This window comes from Somniosus microcephalus, chromosome 4 (genome assembly GCF_052327205.1).
Source record: "Somniosus microcephalus isolate GS21.2 chromosome 4, FLI_Smic_1.0, whole genome shotgun sequence".
NCBI classification, from domain to species: domain Eukaryota; kingdom Metazoa; phylum Chordata; class Chondrichthyes; order Squaliformes; family Somniosidae; genus Somniosus; species Somniosus microcephalus.
In genome coordinates this window covers 316,152,435-316,170,975 of record NC_140990.1, presented here as the reverse complement: position 1 = coordinate 316,170,975, position 18,541 = coordinate 316,152,435, and the positions used below count along the sequence as shown (strand labels likewise).

At 49.3% G+C, this 18,541-nt stretch overlaps 1 protein-coding gene across 5 annotated transcripts in view; it reads left to right on the top strand.

Moving 5' to 3' along the window:
• The window catches only part of dnajb2 (DnaJ heat shock protein family (Hsp40) member B2), a 76,327-nt gene that overhangs the window by 18,800 nt on the left and 38,986 nt on the right, over nt 1-18,541 (top strand). For all 5 annotated transcript variants that reach the window (XM_085986778.1, XM_085986781.1, XM_085986779.1 and 2 more), the window contains exons 3-5: nt 1,353-1,462; nt 9,604-9,657; nt 13,449-13,565. In XM_085986778.1, the coding sequence (XP_085842904.1) occupies nt 1,353-1,462; nt 9,604-9,657; nt 13,449-13,565 (281 nt within the window). The remainder of the gene's footprint in view (nt 1-1,352; nt 1,463-9,603; nt 9,658-13,448; nt 13,566-18,541) is intronic.

Below are 18,541 nucleotides of genomic sequence, written 5' to 3'. Positions count from 1 at the left end.
CTTAACTGGACCAGCCACATAAATACCGTGGCAACAAGAGCAGGTCAGAGGCTGGGTATTCTGCGGCGAGTGTCTCACCCCCTGACTCCCCGAAGCCTTTCCACCATCTACAAGGCACAAGTCAGGAGTGTGGTGGAATACTCTCCACTTGCTTGGATGAGTGCAGCTCCAACAACACTCAAGAAGCTCGACACCATCCAGGACAAAGCAGCCCGCTTGATTTGGCACCCCATCCACCACCTTAAACATTCACTCCCTCCACCACCAGCATACTGTGGCTGCAGTGTGTACCATCTACAAGATGCACTGCAGCAACTCGCCAAGGCTTCTTCGGCAGCACCTCCTAAACCCGTGACCTCTTCCAGCTAGAAGGACAAGGGCAGCAGGCGCATGGGAATACCACCACCTCCAAGTCACATACCATCCCGACTTGGAAATATATCGCCGATCCTTCATCGTCGCTGGGTCACAATCCTGGAACTCCCTCCCTAACAGCACTGTGGGAGTACCTTCACCACACGGACTGCAGCGGTTCAAGAAGGCAGCTCACCACCACCTTCTCAAGGGTAACTAGGGATGGGCAATAAATGCAGGCCTTGCCAGCAACACCCACATCCCATAAGCGAATTAAAAAAAAAAAAACTAGACAACAATAATAACTTGTATTTATACGGTGCCTTTAACGTAGTAAAACGTCCCAAGGTGCTTCACGAGCGATTATCAAACAAAAGAGTTTGACACCGAGCCACATAAGGAGATATTAGGACAGATGACCAAAAGCTTGGTCATAGAGGTAGGTTTTAAGGTGTGTCCTAAAGGAGGAGAGAGGCGGAGAGGTTTATGGAGGGAATTCCAGAGCTTAGGGTCCAGGCAGCTGAAGGCACGGCCACCAATGGTGGAGCGGTGGAAATCGGGGGATGCGCAAGAGGCCAGAATTGGAGGAGCGCAGAGATCTTGGAGCGTTGTAGGGGCTGGAGGAGGTTGCAGAGAGATAGGGAGGGGTGAGGCCACGGAGGTATTTGAAAACAAGGTTGAGAATTTTAAAGTTGAAGTGTTTTCCGAACCAGGAAGCCAGTGTAGGTCAGCGAGCACGGGGGTGATGGGTGAGCGGGACTTGGTGCGAGTTAGGATATGGGCAGCAGAGGTTTGGATGAGCTGAAGTTTACGTAGGGTGGAATGTGGAAGGCCGGCCTGGAGAGCGTTGGAATAGTCAAGTCTAGAGGTAACAACAGCATGGATGAACCTACTCATCAATAAGACATAGCGTTAGCTAGGATTTGCAAGTTTTGGGAATGATGACCCTGTGGTATTTGAAATATTCCATTCTCTTTCCATTTCTCTGCCCCCGACAGTTACCGGAAACAGGCACTGCGATGGCACCCCGACAAGAACCCAGATAATAAGGAATTTGCGGAAAAGAAGTTTCAGCAGATTGCGGCGGCGTATGAAGTACTATCGGACAGTAAGTGTGCATCCCAAATTACTTTCAGCGTAAGCTCGAGGAACAGCACCTCATCTTCCGATTAGGCACTTTACAGCCTTCTGGACTCAATATCGAGTTCAACAATTTCTGATCATAACCTCGGCCCCTATTACATTTTTATATATATTTTTTATCCACACCTTTGTTTTGTGCCCTTCCCCCTTTTTCTCTCTCCCACATGGCAGCTGTCTCTCATTCTGCCAGCGCATTTCACACCTAATCTAGAGCCGTCTTTTGTCTCCACTAGTCCTATCACCATCTCGTCTCGTTTTGAATACCTCTTAATGGCCTAGAAATTCGGTTGTTTGCGCCAGCGGTTAGCGCCTAAAGAGACCGAGAATTGGGGCGTAACCTAATGTTGGGGCGGGCGCAATGAAGATAGCGATAACTCCCATATAGACTATACATTTAACGCCTGCGCTAAGTGTTTGCGCGCGCCCGCGAGCGCAAGCAGATCATGACGTCATTTCATTGTGCAACGCCTTTTAGGGGCGCCTGAGCGGATATTGGGTGGTGCCCGGAGCCTTTACGCCTAGCGCTATTAGTGACAGTTCGAAGGAGCGTTAGCAGGCCCTTCTCGGAGTCGGGGGGCGCTATTTAAAGGGGACAGCTCTAGTACAGAAGCTTCAGCCACTTGGCCTGTTCATTGCGATCGTTGGTGGAGAGAGTTGGTGAGCTACTGTGGAGCAGAGTTTTTGGAATTTAGCATTAGAGTACTTGGGACCCTCAAACCTGTCCGGAGCAGTTGGAGCACTAGACCTAACAGCCTTTTGACCAACTGGCATCGGAATGGAAGATGCTTTGGAGGGCGACCGCCTCATGGCCGAACACTATGAAGGGGCAGAGAGATGGCGGGAGAGAGGGCCGGGATTGGCCAGAAGGAGGAGGGGCAATGGAGGTCAGCCAATCCGAGGGCATGCTGCGAGGGTCTTTAGGCAGCAGGTGTCATACCTTGACATGTCGGAGGAGCAGTGTGTGCGAAGGCTCCGATTTGGGATGGACGTTGTTACTGAGCTGTGCCACCTGCTTGCTGAGGATCTGCAGCCGCGTCTACGGTGCATGACCTCTCTGTCGGTGGCCGCTAAACTGACTGTTGGCCTCAATTTTTATGGCAACGGATCCTTTCAGTGAGCCATTGGGGACATCGCGAATATCTCTCAGGTTGCAGTCCACTGCTGCATCCGGCAAGTTACAGCTGCCCTTTATAGGCGAAGGCGTCAATTCATCACCTTCCCTCTGACCCTGGAGAAGCAGGCGGAGGAGGAGGAGCATGCGGACGAGGAGGAGGAGGAGGAGGAGGAAGATGGAAGGGCTCCTGAAAGTGGAAGGGCCATCCGTCACAGGCTCATGAGGACTCGTATCGAGGCCCCTCTGGCGGAATGATGAGTGTCTTAACTGCTGCACACTTTGGATGTTTGAAAGCCGCTGAAGGCCAGCATCACTGTAATTAGTCATGTACACCATAGCACATTTAAACTTCTCTTTATTGTCACAAAAGTCTTTCATTAAAGCAAAACAACGTCATGTCAACAGAAACCATAACTAACAAAATAACAGTTAACTCTTCGGCAAAGCCGCCAAACTAAACAAACTATTTCCAACAATTCCAACAGGTGAGGGTCTCCTTGATTTTGGCCAAAGAAACGTCTCAGGACCTCCCTCTACTGCTGGCCCCTTGATGGAGAATGACTTCTCTTTCGCGCTCGGCCCCTTCCCTCCCTGCTGCTCCTACGTAATTGAACCCCAGTGGCGGGGTGAAGGCTGGGGGACGCCTGCTGACTGTCTGGAAGCGCAGAAGCCCCTGAGGGACGGCCTGGCCGACCTCTGGGCTTGGAGGGTGCGGACGCAGGATGCTTGATCTGAGCATGGCTGGAAGCAGTGTGCACTGCAGGTGGTGGCAGCTGCACTGCAGACGTGCCAGCGCTGGCATGTGCAATGGTCACCTGCCGAGAGAGGACACCTGCACCATTGTCGGACGACACACTGGCTCTCTGAGGGGACCGGCTCGGCTCATCCGCCACAATCGCATGCTCCACTGATTCCTGGCCTTGTATGGGACTGGAAGGGCCCGGGGTGATCCTAGCTGATGCAGATAGGGTGGCTGCAGTGAGAGTTCGCGTTGCCTCAATCTGGGTGTGGACGAGGCCGGCAAGTGACTGCGTGGCAGCAGTGAGGACCTGTGAGCCAGGTGCGAGTGCTTCGGAGAAGCCCTTGACAGTTCTTTCCATTGCTTCGGACAAGGCCGGTGCTGACCGCTCCACTGCCTCGGACAAGCCCTGCACAGACCTTTCCAGGGATTGTCCGAAGCCCTGAACAGTCCTTTCCATAGCGGCCTCGAAGCCCTGGACAGTCCTCTCCATTGTTGGCCCAAAGCCCTCGACAGACCTCTCCATTGTTGCCCCGAAGCCCTGGAGAGTCCTGTCCATTGTTGCCCTGGAGAGTCCTCTCCATTGTTGCCCCGAAGTCCAACACACTCTTTGCCAGTGTATCTATTGACTGAGGCATCCTCCCCACTGCAGCCATCAGCTCAGTGTGCCTGAGCCAGGCCTGGGTGCTCATTTCAGCCAGGCGACGCACCTCCTCTGCACTCTGTGCAGCAGTCATCACTACCTGCCTTTCCCTCCGGGGAGACGGTGGTCGAACTTGCCTACCCACCTTGCGTTGCTGCATGCCGCTTGGTCCGGCAACTGCCTGATCCTCGGAGCCCCCTCCCCTCCTCTCCAGGGAACTACTATCCCCAGTCTGTACATGTGTATGCTCCCCTGAGATTGGAACGGATGGTCCGGCTTCCTCCTGATCCTCGCCTCCAGAGGCACTGGCACTGGCAGCTTCAGGGCGTGGAGCCCCAGTTGGTGATGCACCATCTGAAAGCAGGGAGGTGGAAGAGTGGCTTTAGCAAAAGGACAGGTTGGCGGAAAGGCATGGCAGATTGCGGCACACTGAGGAAGCATGCTGGCGGGGGGACCAAGTGGAAGGAGACAGCTGCAAAAGGTGAGAGCCTTACCCTCGCTGTCGAGAATGGGGTCGGCAGCTGCAGTGGTAACAGGACCAGACAGACGTCCTCCAAGAATCTGGTGCACTCTCTCCTCGAGATCCGTGAGAGTGACCACTTGTCCGCCACCGGTTCGACGCTGCTCCTTTCACATCGTCGCCAGCTTGGACTGCAGGGGAAAGAAGGGGAAGTTCTGTAACATGATGCCTTGAGAGATCATCTCATGCCCCCCATGGTGCAAGAGCCCTTACATGATGCCTTGAGAGATCATCTCATGCCCCCCATGGTGCAAGAGCCCTTACATGATGCCTTGAGAGATCATCTCATGCCCCCCCATGGTGCAAGGGCCCTTACATGTGGCCTTGAGTGAAATGTCCATGTGTGTGCCCAGAAAGGGCCGTGGGTGCTTGCTGACAGATGGCCATTGGGGTATCATGGCAACAGGGTCCTCGAAGTTAGGTGCAGATGGAGGGAATCAGAAGTTTGCATAACCAACACTCACCCTAACGACCCGAGTGAGGTCGTTGAATTTCTTCCTGCACTGAACAGGGGTCCTGGTCGCCATGCTGTTGGAGTTGACCCTCTGAGAAACCTCCCTCCAAGATCGCCGGTAAGCCTTTTGATTCGGCCTCTTGCCATTGTCAGGATACAGAACATCTCGACGGCGCTCAACTGCAGACACCAACTGGTCCAGAGCCTCAGTGCTGAAGCGCTCTGCTCTCTGTCTCACCTTCTCCATCCTCACCAAGTTTCTTGCGCCAGAGAAGGGCGAGCGCCGATTCTGAGGCCTACAGGGCGTTGAGTGTAGCAGCTCAGGCTGACTGACCCACCCCTTTAAGAGCCGGCCGGCGCCTGGAAGTCTCGTGGTCTCCGGTAATTGAGATCACCTGCGCTGCGCCCGTCCGTGCCGATATTGGGTAGCGCCTGAACTTTTGCGCCTTAGGAGCCCCGTGCAACATCTGAGTTAGTGCCTCAATCCCCTTTGGGGGCGATGCAACCCAATATCTCGCCAGGCAGCGATAAGTTTCGTCTGGCTATAAACTTTGCGCAGCGCCAGTTCTAACGCCTCAAGCGGGGCTATACCCAATTTCTAGGCCAATGTCTCTTCACTTCTCTTTTGTTCTCTCAGCCCCATTTCCCAGCCCCCAAACTGGCCTTTTAATCTTTCATTTCCTGTGTTTTTTCAGTCCTGATGAAGGGTTTCGACCTGAAACGTTGACTCGATTTTCTCTCCACGGATGTTGCCTGGCCTGCTGAGTTTTTCCAGCATTTTCTGTTGTTATTTCCTTGTTATTTCCAAATTATTTTCAGTTTGTTTGGCGTAAGGAGTTGTGCCCTATGGACTGTTCGACGTCGGAGGGGAGATACTTGTGCATTTGCTTGTGTCTCCCACCCATCCCCTTGTTACTATACCCTTAGACTTGCTCGCAACGCTATTAAATTAATGGGTTGGTAAGAAATTGGGCCGGTAATAACAGCGAACTATCAGCATTCGGTGTTATTACCCCTTTGGAACTGAGCGCCACTTCAGGATGTAGCGCAAGCGCGTCTAACCGCGGATATCCTGAAGTTGCGGTCAGTCGTTCACTGCTCCGACACTGGCTGCACTGTGACTGACGCTCCGCCCCCCCCCCCCTCCCCCCCACCCAACCCCCGCAAAGCCGGCAATCAGTGAAACTGACGAAAACTTGGGCTTTTCCACGGCAATATCGCTATTAAACACCCCATTAAATGCTCGGCCTTGTTGAAATAGATGTAACTGGGGTTTTAACAGCGTATTGACTGCTAAACAAATGTTAAGGCCCTGAAAAACTAATTTTTAATTTTGTGGAATGTCAAACTTCTCCATTATGGTAAAAATTACAAACTTAAAAACCATTTTTTTAGTTTTTTTAAAAGTTTGTTCATGATTATTTTAGTTTCTACTGTAGGAATGTCTAGTTCCTATCCAAAGACTGAGGTCCACTCAGGCGCTTAAACAAAATGAAGTTTAATGGAAACTAACAGGTTTAAACAAGTAACTGCAGGAGAACATCGAGTGTAGGTCTATTCAGTTCAGAGGCTCCACGAGGACTGCTGGCTGGTCCCGTGGTTGACGTCATGACATCATCACGTTCTTCCCGCCAGTGGGGGATCACGTGATGCACGGCGTGACATCATCGCGTTTACCCACGCTGTTAAAGTAATCACGCTCTATACAAGTAAACAGTATAAATAAAAATACAGACTCAGGCTGTAGCTAACATGTTGTTAAAGGGAATTATATACAAACGGTCTGAGTCCTTTAGTGGCTCCGCCACACTACCTTATCTCTGTGTGAGAGCCCCAATTGTTTTGCTTTGCTCTCTGAAACATTTTTTAAAAGTCTGGATAAAAGCAGGTTCTCATTTCCTGCTTCCTGGTCTGTTGAGAATTTCGCAATGTGATTGGCTGCTGAGGCGGCCTGTTGACGTCACGACAGCTGGCGTTAGGGATTCCCCATTATGGAGCGCTGCAACCTCTTGCACGTCGGGAAAGGCAAACTTCTCGCCGCGGAGGTCGTGAGATCTCCGCGGGCAGCTTCCTTCGGGGCCGGTGGTGAGCGCCTTTGCCTCGACGCTGACCGCAAGTCCCGGGCCCATTGTCTTTCAATGAAGGCTGTTAGCCATTCGGTTAAAACAGACGACCATGTGATTTCATGCGCGCGTGTTAAACGTTCATATCGCAAGAGAATAGTTTCTAGGCTAAGGGCTATTGTTAGGTGTAGGCGGAGAGCAAATGTTTGAGGCAGAACAGCCCCCTCTCCATCTGTGGCATTCTCGGAGATAAACAAATGATCTTAGCAGCTATGCTTCTCTCGAAGGGTAGTGTAATGGGGGACTTCATCCTTTTAATTTGGTTTAATGAGTAACCAGGGGACATAGATTTAAAATAATTGGCAGAAGGTTTAGAGGGGAGTTGAGGAGAACGTTCTTCACCCAGTCTGGAACTCACTGCCTGAAAGGGTGGTAGAGGCAGAAACCCACATCACATTTATAAAGTACTTGGATATGCAGTTGAAGTGCCGTAACCTGCAGGGCTACGGACCAAGAGCTGGAAAGTGGGATTAGGCTGGACTACACTTTGTCGGCTGAATGGTCTCCTTCTGTGCCGTAAATTTCTATGATTCTAAGAAAGTGTCTTTCATCAGATTCCTTTCCAAGAATCCAATAGTTACAGAGAATCAGTATGTAGCGTTCGTTTCTGCTGATTTTACATTTCTTTTCCTTTACCTGCATTGATTTTCATGGAACATAAGAATTAGGAGCAGGAGTAGGCCCTTCAAGCCTGCTCCGCCATTCAATAAAATCATGACTGACTTTCGACCTCAACTTTCCCACCCGATCCCCATATCCCTTGATTCCCTTAGTGCCCACAAATCTATCGATCTCAGCCTTGAATATACTCAATGACTGATCCTCCACAGCCCTCTGGGGTAGAGAATTCCAAAGAGTCACCACCCCCTGAGTGAAGAAATTTCTCCTCACCTCAATCCTAAATGGCCGACCCCTTATCCTGAGACTGTGACCCCTGGTTCTAGACTCTCCAGCCAGGGGAAACAACCTCTCTGCATCTACCCTGTCAAGAACCTTAGTGGAATTGCTTAATCGGAATAGACTACCGAAGATGAGGGAACTGAGTGCAGTTCATGCTGGAGCACCCCGTTATACTGACTGCTCATCCAGCTCCCTCCCACCGCCGTGTTCAATAACTTCTCCCCCCAGCGCCCTGTGTTACTGACTGTAACTCTACTGATGTTAATCCAGCTCCCTCACACTGTCACTCAGTAACCCCTCTCCCCAGCACCCTGTGTTACTGACTATCTCTACTGATGTTAATGCAGCTCCCTCACACTGTCACTCAGTAGCCCCTCTCCCCCAGCGCCCTATGTTACTGATTGTATCTCTACTGATGTTAATCCAGCTCCCTCACACTGTCACTCAGTAACCCCTCTCCCCCAGCGCCCTGTGTTACTGACTGTATCTCTACTGATGTTAATCCAGCTCCCTCACACTGTCACTCAGTAACCCCTCTCCCCCAGCACCCTGTGTCACTGACTGTATCTCTACTGATGTTAATCCAGCTCCCTCACACTGTCACTCAGTAACCCCTCTCCCCCAGCACCCTGTGTTACTGACTGTATCTCTACTGATGTTAATCCAGCTCCCTCACTGTCACTCAGTAACCCCTCTCCCCCAGCGCCCTGTGTTACTGACTGTATCTCTACTGATGTTAATCCAGCTCCCTCACTGTCACTCAGTAACCCCTCTCCCCCAGCGCCCTGTGTTACTGACTGTATCTCTACTGATGTTAATCCAGCTCCCTCACACTGTCACTCAGTAACCCCTCTCCCCCAGCGCCCTGTGTTACTGACTGTATCTCTACTGATGTTAATCCAGCTCCCTCACACTGTCGCTCAGTAACCCTCTCCCCAGCGCCCTGTGTTACTGACTGTATCTCTACTGATGTTAATCCAGCTCCCTCACACTGTCACTCAGTAACCCCTCTCTCCCAGCGGCCTGTGTTACTGACTGCATCTCTACTGATGTTAATCCAGCTCCCTCACACTGTCACTCAGTAACCCCTCTCCCCCAGCGCCCTGTGTTACTGACTGTATCTCTACTGATGTTAATCCAGCTCCCTCACTGTCACTCAGTAACCCCTCTCCCCCAGCGCCCTGTGTTACTGACTGTATCTCTACTGATGTTAATCCAGCTCCCTCACACTGTCGCTCAGTAACCCCTCTCCCCCAGCGCCCTGTGTTACTGACTATCTCTACTGATGTTAATCCAGCTCCCTCACACTGTCACTCAGTAACCCCTCTCCCCCAGCGCCCTGTGTTACTGACTATCTCTACTGATGTTAATCCAGCTCCCTCACACTGTCACTCAGAGGTTGAGGCGAATAGCATAAATGCATTTCAGGGGAAGCTAGATAAACACTTGAGGGAGAAAGGAATAGAAGGATGGGGTGAGATGAAGAGGGGTGGGAGGAGACTCGTGTGGAGCATAAACACCGGCACGGACCAGTTGGGCCGAATGGCCTGTTTCTGTGCTGTAAATTCTATGTAATTTATATAACACTTAATTTTCTTAACTTTTTTTTGTAGAAAGTAAACGGGAGGTTTATGACAAGTATGGAAAGGACGGATTAATTGGAACAGGTAAGAGGAAGCTGTTTGTTCCTTTTTCCCCCCTTTTCTTCACACCAAGGGTAGGAGCGATCTGGACCTCTCTTCCCCAGAAGGCTGTGGATGCTGGGGGACAGTAGGAACCTTCAAGACTGGGATCGAGAGACTTTGGTTTGGTAATTGAGGTGTTTATGATGATTAAAGGAGTTGATAGAGTAGAGAGAACAGGGGGACATGATCATAAAATTAGAGCCAGGCCGTTCAGGGATGATGTCAGGAAGCACTTCTTCACACAAAGGGGAGTGGAAATCTGGAACTCTCCCCCCCAAAAAGCTGTTGAGGCTGGGGGATCAATTGAAAACTTCAAAACTGAGATTTCCAGCTTTTTCCAGTTCTGATGAAGGGTCCCAGACCTGAAACGTTAACTCTGTTTCTCTCTCCACGGATGCTGCCTGGCCTGCTGCGTATTTCCAGCATTTTCTGTTGTTGTTTCAGATTTCCAGCATCCGCAGTATTTTGCTATTGATAGATTTTTGTTGGGCGAGGGTATTAAGGGTTACAGATACCAAGGCGGGTAAATGGAGTTAAGATACAGATCAGCCGTGATCTCCTTGAATTGCAGAAGGGGCACGAAGGTTTGAAGGGCCTCCTCCTGTTCCATAGGTTCAGTGTCTCTCCACAGGGGAATCTTGCTAAGGGGGTAGGAATGACTGGGAACCCCGTAGTGATGTTCGGTGTGAGAAGTGACGGGCCAGGCTACTCTATCAAAGCTGGAACTTATAAACTTATCTCATTGAAACTTATAAAATTCTAACAGGACTAGACAGACTAGATGCAGGAAGGATGTTCCCGATGGCGGGGGAGTCCAGAACCAGGGGTCACAGTCTAAGGATAAGGGGTAAGCCATTTAGGACAGAGATGAGGAGGAATTTCTTCACCCAGAGAGTGGTGAACCTGTGGAATTCTCTACCACAGAAGGCAGTTGAGGCCAATTCATTAAATATATTCAAGAAGGAGTTGGATATATTTCTTAAGGCTAAAGGGATATGGGGAGAAAACAGGGACCGGGTACTGAGTTTGGATGATCAGCCATGATCTCATTGAATGGCGGAGTGGGCTCGAGGGGCCGAATGGCCTACTCCTGCTCCTATCTTCTATGTAACTCCCTCCCTAACAGCACTGTGGGAGTACCTTCACCACACGGACTGCAGTGGTTCAAGAAGGCAACTCACCACCGCCTTCTCGAGGGCAATTAGGGACGGGCAATAAATGCCGGCCTTGCCAGCGACGCCCACATCCCGTGAATGAATAAAAATACAATAGATTTTCAAGGATGATCCCAGAATTGAAATGTTATAACTATCAGGAAAGATTGATCAGGCTGGCGCCCATTTCTCTTGATAAGAGAAGGCCGAGGGGAGACCTGGTGGTGATTTTTAAGATTGTGAAAGGGCTGGTGGTGTGGACGTGCAGAAGATCTTCCCAGTTGTGGGGGAGACCAAACCTAAGGGGCCATAAATATAAGGTAGTCACCAATAAATCCAACAGGGAATTCGGGAGGGAGTTCTTTGCTCAGGGAGTGGTTGGATTGTGGAACTCGCTGCCAGGGTGAACAGTTGAGCTGAATAGCACGGATGCATTTAAAGGGAAGTTAGGTGGGTACATGAGAGGGTGAAAGGAATAGAGGGATATATTGACAGGCGGAGATGAAGAGGGGTGGGAGGAGGCTGGTATGGAGCGTAAACACCGGCATGGACCAGTTGTGCCCAATGACCTGTTTCTGTTCTGTACATTCTCTGTAAAGCTCTCGCTGTGATTTCATTAAAAGCCCCGATTTATGGATCCGCTGCATCCTCACTCCGGTTCCACTCATTGGGATCTGTTTGCACTCCGTGCTGCTGTTTTGTCCACCGTTGCACTGTCACCAGCAACACACAAATGGAACGGCGAAGCCTTTACCTGTGACTCTTTTCCTTTTCCTTGCCCATTTTTTCCTCTACATACAAAATTGACGGGCAGGAAAAGTCTAAAATAGAGAAAGACTTGCATTTCTGTAGCGCCTTTCACGACCACCGGACGTCTCGAATCGCTTTGCAGCCAATGAAGTACTACTGAAGTGTAGTCACTGTTGTAATTTGGGAAACGCAGCAGCCAATTTATGCACAGCAAGCTCCCACAAACAGCAATGTGATAATGACCAGATAATCTGTTTTTTGTTATGTTGGTTGAGGGATCAATATTGGCCCCAGGACACTGGGGAGAACTCCCCTGCTCTTCTTCAAAATAGTGCCGTGGGATCTTTTACGTCCACCTGAGAGAGCAAACGGGGCCTCGGTTTAATGTCTCATCCAAAAGACGGCACCTCCAACAGTGCAGCACTCCCTCAGCACTGCACTGGGAGTGTCAGCCTAGCTTTATGTGCTCAAGTCCTGGGAGTGAGACTTGAACCCACAACCTTCTGACTCAGAGGCGAGGTCCACTAAAGCCTGCCCCACACTCATGATGGCTGGATCATTGTGACTAAAGACTTTCTCCCTCCCCCCCCACCCCACATAGCCAAGTAATCTCTTGGGAGAGGGAAAAAACACCCAGGACCAATAAGGGGGAAAAAGTACTCCTGGGAATTTCTTCTCCGACCCCCTCAGACAATGGAAACCAGTCCGGGAGATCGCACAGACCCCGTGTTCTCTATAAAGACACTGACCTTCTATGTGATGCGATCTCTGCCCCAGTCAGGAACCGGCCCAGCTCCCTCTAGAAGGCAGAGAGTCAGCACCCACCGCATCAGCCCGCAACACATTCCAGAGGCTCACTGCTCCCTGGGGAAAGAGAAACCGCCCAACACTCAGTCTATTCCTATTACATAGTTTGAACTCCCCGCTCACCCCCCACCCCCAACCCCCCGCCACCTCTCCCGACACGAAGCCCCGCAGTGCCCGAGCGGACACTATTCAACTTACGGCGGCGTCACGGCCGAGCTCGATTCTCCCCTCACCCGACGGCCGTCCAGTAGGAGTCTCCAACTGGTAGCAAGCGGGAGCGGAAATGCTCTTTACAAAGTCAAAACCACGTCCCAGAGAACGGTTTTGAGGCAAGTTACAGCGCAGAAACAGGCCATTCGGCCCAACTGGTCCGTGCCGGTGTTTATGCTCCCCATGAGCCTCCTCCCACCCCTCTTCATCTCACCCTATCAGCATATCCTTCTATTCCTTTCTCCCTCATGTGTTTATCTAGCTTCCCCTTAAATGTATCTCTGCTATTCACCTCAACCACTCCCTGTGGTAGCGAGTTCCCCATTCTCACCACCCTCTGGGTAAAGAAGTTTCTCCTCATTTCTCTATTGGATTTATTAGTGACTGTCTTATATTGATGGCCCTCTAGTTCTGGTCTCCCCCACAAGTGGAAACATTTTCTCCACGCTTACCCTATCGAACCCTTGCATTATCTTAAAGACCTCGATCCCTCAGTCTTCTCTTTCCCAGCATGTTCAATCTTTCCTGATGGGTATAACCTCTCGGCTCTGATATCATCCTTGTAAATCTTTTTTGTACCCTCCCCAGTACCTTTATATCCTTTTTATAACATGGCGACCAGAACTGTTCACAGTTCTCCAAGTGTGGTCTAACCAATGTTCGATACAAGTTTAACATAACTCCATTGCTTTTCAATTCTATCCTTCTAGAAATGAACCCCAGTGCTTGGTTTGCTTGTTTATGAACTAATTAACCTGCCTTGCTACTTTTAGTAATTTGTGTATCTGTAATTAGTGATCTGTGTTGCAATTTTTAACATGAATGTTTATTTCAATGTTTTTTTTCCAATAGGTGGCAGAGGCCCCAGCGTGGACCCAGAGTTTCCAGGGTTTGTGTTCTCGTTCCGTAGCCCTGACGAAGTATTTAGGGAGTTCTTTGGCGGGCGGGATCCTTTTGCAGAGTTGTTCGGTGAGCATACGCTGTTTTTGTTTCTTTTGCCCTGCCTTTCCCCCTCGCGGCTACATGTCCAGGCCCACTGCACAATACCATTAACCGCGGCAGAATTCTGAGAGTCCCCGTCTGTGGAATGCAACTGGCCCAAGGAGCACAATCAAAACTCGGCTGCCCCATGTCCTAACTCGCACCAAGTCCTGTTCACCCACCACCCACCTGAGCTCGCTTGCCTACATTGGCCACCGGTCACCGGCAACGCTTCAATTTTAGAATTCTCATTCCAGTTTTCAAATCCCTCCATGGCCTCGCTCCTTCCTATCTCTCTGTAACCTCCTCCAGCCCTGCAACCCTCTGAGATCTCTGCGCTCCTCCAATTCCGGCCTCTTGCGCATCCCCCGATTTCCTTCACTCCACCATTGGTGGCCGTGCCTTCAGCTGCCTAGGCCCTAAGCTCTGGAATTCCCTCCCTAAACCTCTCCGCCACTACCGTTCTCTCCTCCTTTTAAGACGCTCCTTAAAACCCAACCTCTTGTCCTAATATCTCCGTTTGTGGCTCGGTGTCAAGTTTTGTCGGATTTACGCTCCTGTGAAGCACCCTGGGGACATTCTACTACTTTCAAGGCGCTGCATTAATGCAGGTTGTTGTTAAATAATGTGAATCGTGACCTTCGATATTCTGAAACTTCACTGCTCCATGGTTGAAGGTGATGTCCTTTGTTGAGAAGTTAAAACCAGTCCAGTGGGCCGGGTGGTTACATAGAAACATAGAAGATAGGAGCAGGAGTAGGCCATTTGGCCCCTCGAGCCTGCTCCGCCATTCAATGGGATCATGGCTGATCATCCAAGTTCAGTACCCGGTCCCTGCTTTCTCCCCATACCCCTTGATCCCTTTAGCCTTAAGAAATATATCCAACTCTTTCTTGAATATATTTAATGTATTGGCCTCTAGTGGTAGAGAATTCTACAGGTTCACCACTCTGGGTGAAGAAATTCCTCCTCATTTCTGTCCTAAAAGGCCTACCCCTTATCCTTAGACTGTGACCCCTGGTTCTGGACTCCCCGACCATCGGGAACATCCTCCCTGCATCTAGTCTGTCCAGTCCTGCCAGAATTTTATAAGTTTCAATGAGATCCCCTCTCATTCTTCTAAACTTCAGCGAGTACAAGCCCAGTCGTCCCAATCTCTCCTTGTACATCATTCCTGTCATCCCAGGTATCAGCCTGGTGAATCTTCGCTGAACTCCTTCCATGGCAAGAATGTCCTTCCTCAGATAAGGCGACCAAAACTGCACACAATACTCAAGATGTAGTCTCACCAAGGCTCTGTACAACTGCAGCAAGACATCCTTGTTCCTGCACTCAAACCCTCTCGCTATGAAGGCCAACATACCAGTTGCCTTCTTAACCGCCTGCTGCACCTGCATGCTTACCTTCAGCGACTGGTGCACAAGGACACCCAGGTCTCGTTGCACTTCCCCCTTCTCCCAATCTATTGCCATTCAGATAATAATCTGCCTTCCTGTTTTTGCCACCAAAGTGGATAACCTCACATTTATCCACGTTATATTGCATCTGCCATGCTTCTGCCCAATCACCCAACCTGTCCAAATTATCCTGTAGTTTCTCGGCATCCTCCTCACAGCACAAACGCCCACCCAGCTTTGTGTCGTCTGCAAATTTGGAGATATTACATCTAGTTCCCTTGCCTAGATCATTAATATATATTGTGAATAGCTGGGGTCCAAGGACCGATCCCTGCGGTACCCCACTAGTCACTGCCTGCCACTCGGAAAAAGACCCGTTTATTCCAACTCTTTGCTTTCTGTCTGTCAACCAGTTCTCTATCCAAGTCAATACCTTGCCCCCAATCCCACGCTAATCTCTTATGCGGGACCTTATCAAAAGCCTTCTGAAAGTCCAAATGCACCACATCCACTGGTTCTCCCTTATCTATTTTACTAGTTACATCCTCAAAAAATTCCAGTAGATTAGTCAAGCATGATTTACCTTTTGTAAATCCATGTTGACTTTGTCCGATCCTGTCACTGTTTTCCAAGTGCTCTGCTATTACATCTTTTATAATGGACTCTAGCATTTTCCCCACTACCGATGTCAGGCTTACCGGTCTGTAATTCCCCGTTTTCTCTCTACCACCTTTTTTGAATAGTGGGGTAACATTAGCTACCCTCCAATCCATGGGTACTGTTCCAGATTCCATCGAATGTTGGAAGATGATCAGCAATGCATCTACTATTTCTAGGGCCACATCCTAAAGTACCCTAGGATGTAGATTATCAGGCCCTGGGGATTTATCAGCCTTCAATCCCATCAATTTCCCTAACACCATTTCCCTACAAATACTGATTTCTTTCAGTTCCTCCCTTTCATCAGACCCTATGTTCCCCGACATCTCTGGGAGGTTATTTGTGTCCTCCTTTGTGAAGACAGAACCAAAATATGTATTTAATTGGTCTGCCATTTCTTTGTTCCCCGTTATAAATTCCCCTGATTCTGACTGCAAGGGACCTACGCTTGACTTCACCAACCTTTTTCTCTTCACATATCTATAAAAGCTTTTACAGTCAGTTTTTATGTTCCCTGCAAGCTTACTCTCATATTCTATTTTCCTTTCTTAATTAATCCCTTTGTCCTCTGTTGAATCCTAAACTGCTCCCAATCCTCTGGATTACTGCTTTTTCTGGCCAATTTATATGTCCTCTCCTTGGATCTTATGCTATCCCTAATTTCCCTTGTTAGCCACGGTCGACTCACCTTTTTTAAATTTTTATGTCAAACTGGGATGAACAAATTCTGTCGTTCATCCATGCGGTCTTTGAATGTTTGCCATTGCCTATCCACCGTCCACCCTTTGAGTGACATTCCCCAATCAATCCTACCCAACTCGCGCCTCAGACCATCGTAGTTTCCTTTATTTAAATTCAGGACCCTAGTCTCTGAGTCAACTACTTCATTCTCCATCTTAATGAAGAATTCGATCATATTATGATCGCTCCGACTCAAGGGGCCTCGAACAATAAGATTGCTAATTAATCCTTTCTCGTTACATAATACCCAGTCTAAGATGGCCTGATCTCTGGTTGGTTCCTCGACATATTGGTCCAGGAAACCATTCCGTAAACACTCCAGGAATTCCTCCTCCACAGTATTTTTACCAATTTGGTTAGCCCAATCTATATGTAGATTAAAGTCACCCATGATGACTGCTGTGCCCTTATTGCACGCTTCTCTAATTTCCCTTTTAATGCCATCCCCAACCTCCGCATTACTGTTTGGAGATCTATATACCACTCCCACTAACGTTTTCTGCCCCTTGGTATTTCTCAGTTCTACCCATACAGATTCCACATCATTAGAGCTAATATCCTTCCTTACAATTGTGTTAATCCCTTCTTTAACCAGCAATGCTACCTCACCTCCCTTTTTGCCTATCTTTCCTGAATATTGAATACCCCTGGATGTTGAGATCCCAGCCTTGGCCACCCTGGAGCCATGTTTCCGTAATCCCAATCAAATCATAATCGTTTACCTCTATTTGCGCAGCTAATTCGTCCACCTTATTACGAATGTTCCTCGCATTAAGACACAAAGCCTTCAGGCTTGTTTTTTTAACGCTCTTAGACATATTAGAATTATTATTTACTGTGGCCATGTTTGATTTAAACCGTTGATTTCTCTGACTGCCACTTTTGTTTTTCTCCTTCCTATCTTTTGCTTTTATCCTCGTTTCCCTTTCCTCTGTCCCCCTGCTCAGGTTCCCAACCCCCTGCCATTTTAGTTTAAACCCTCCCCAGAGCACTAGCAAACACTCCCCCTAGGACATCGGTCCCGGCCCTGCCCAGGTGCAAACCGTCCGGTTTGAACTGGTCCCACCTCCCCCAGAACCGGTTCCAGTGTCCCAGGAATTTGAATCCCTCCCCGTTGCACCATTCCTCTAGCCATGTATTCATCTGAAATATCCTTCTATTTCTACTCTGACTAGCATGTGGCACTGGTAGCAATCCTGAGATTACTACCTTTTGAGGTCCTATTTTTAAATTTACCTCCTAGCTCCCTATATTCAGCTTTTAGGACCTCATCCCGTTTTTTACCTATATTGTTGGTACCTATATGCATCACGACAACTGGCTGTTCACCCTCCCCTTCCAAGATGTTCTGCAGCCGCTCTGAGACATCCTTGACCCTTGCACTAGTGGGGCAACACACCATCCTGGAGTCTCGTTTGCGGCCGCAGAAACGCCTATCTGTTCCCCTTACAATAGAATCCCCTATTGATGGAAGGTCCCGGAGTCGAAGGGGTGATCTAATCGAGGTGTGTAACATGATAAAGCGATTTGATAGGGTAGATACACAGAAAGTATTTCCTCTGGTGGGGAGAGTCCAGAACAAGGGGGCATCACCTTAAAATTAGAGCCAGGCCGTTCAGGGGTGATGTCAGGAAGCACTTCTTCACACAAAGGGGAGTGGAAATCTGGAACTCTCTCCCCTAAAAAGCTGTTGAGGCTGGGGGTCAATTGAGCTTCAAAACTGAGATTGATAGTCCTTTGTTAGGCAAGGATATTAAGGGTTAGGGAATCAAGGCGGGTAAAAGGAAAGACTTGCATTTATATAGCACCTTTCACTACCACCAGAAGTCCCAAAGCGCTTTACAGCCAATGAAGTATTTTTTGAAGTGTGGGCACTGTTGTAATGTAGGAAATGCGGCAGCCAATTGGCGCACAGCAAGCTCCCACAAGCAGCACTGTGATGATGACCAGATAACCTGTTTCAATGATGTTAGTTGAGGGATAAATATTGGCCCAGGACACCGGGGAGAACTCCCCCGCTCTTCTTCAAAATAGTGGCTGTGGGATCTTTTACGTCCATTTGAGAGGGCAAAGGGGAGTGGAAATCTGGAACTCTCCCCTAAAAAGTTGTTGAGGCTGGGGGTCAATTGAGATTTTCAAAACTGGGATCGATTAGATTTTTGTTGG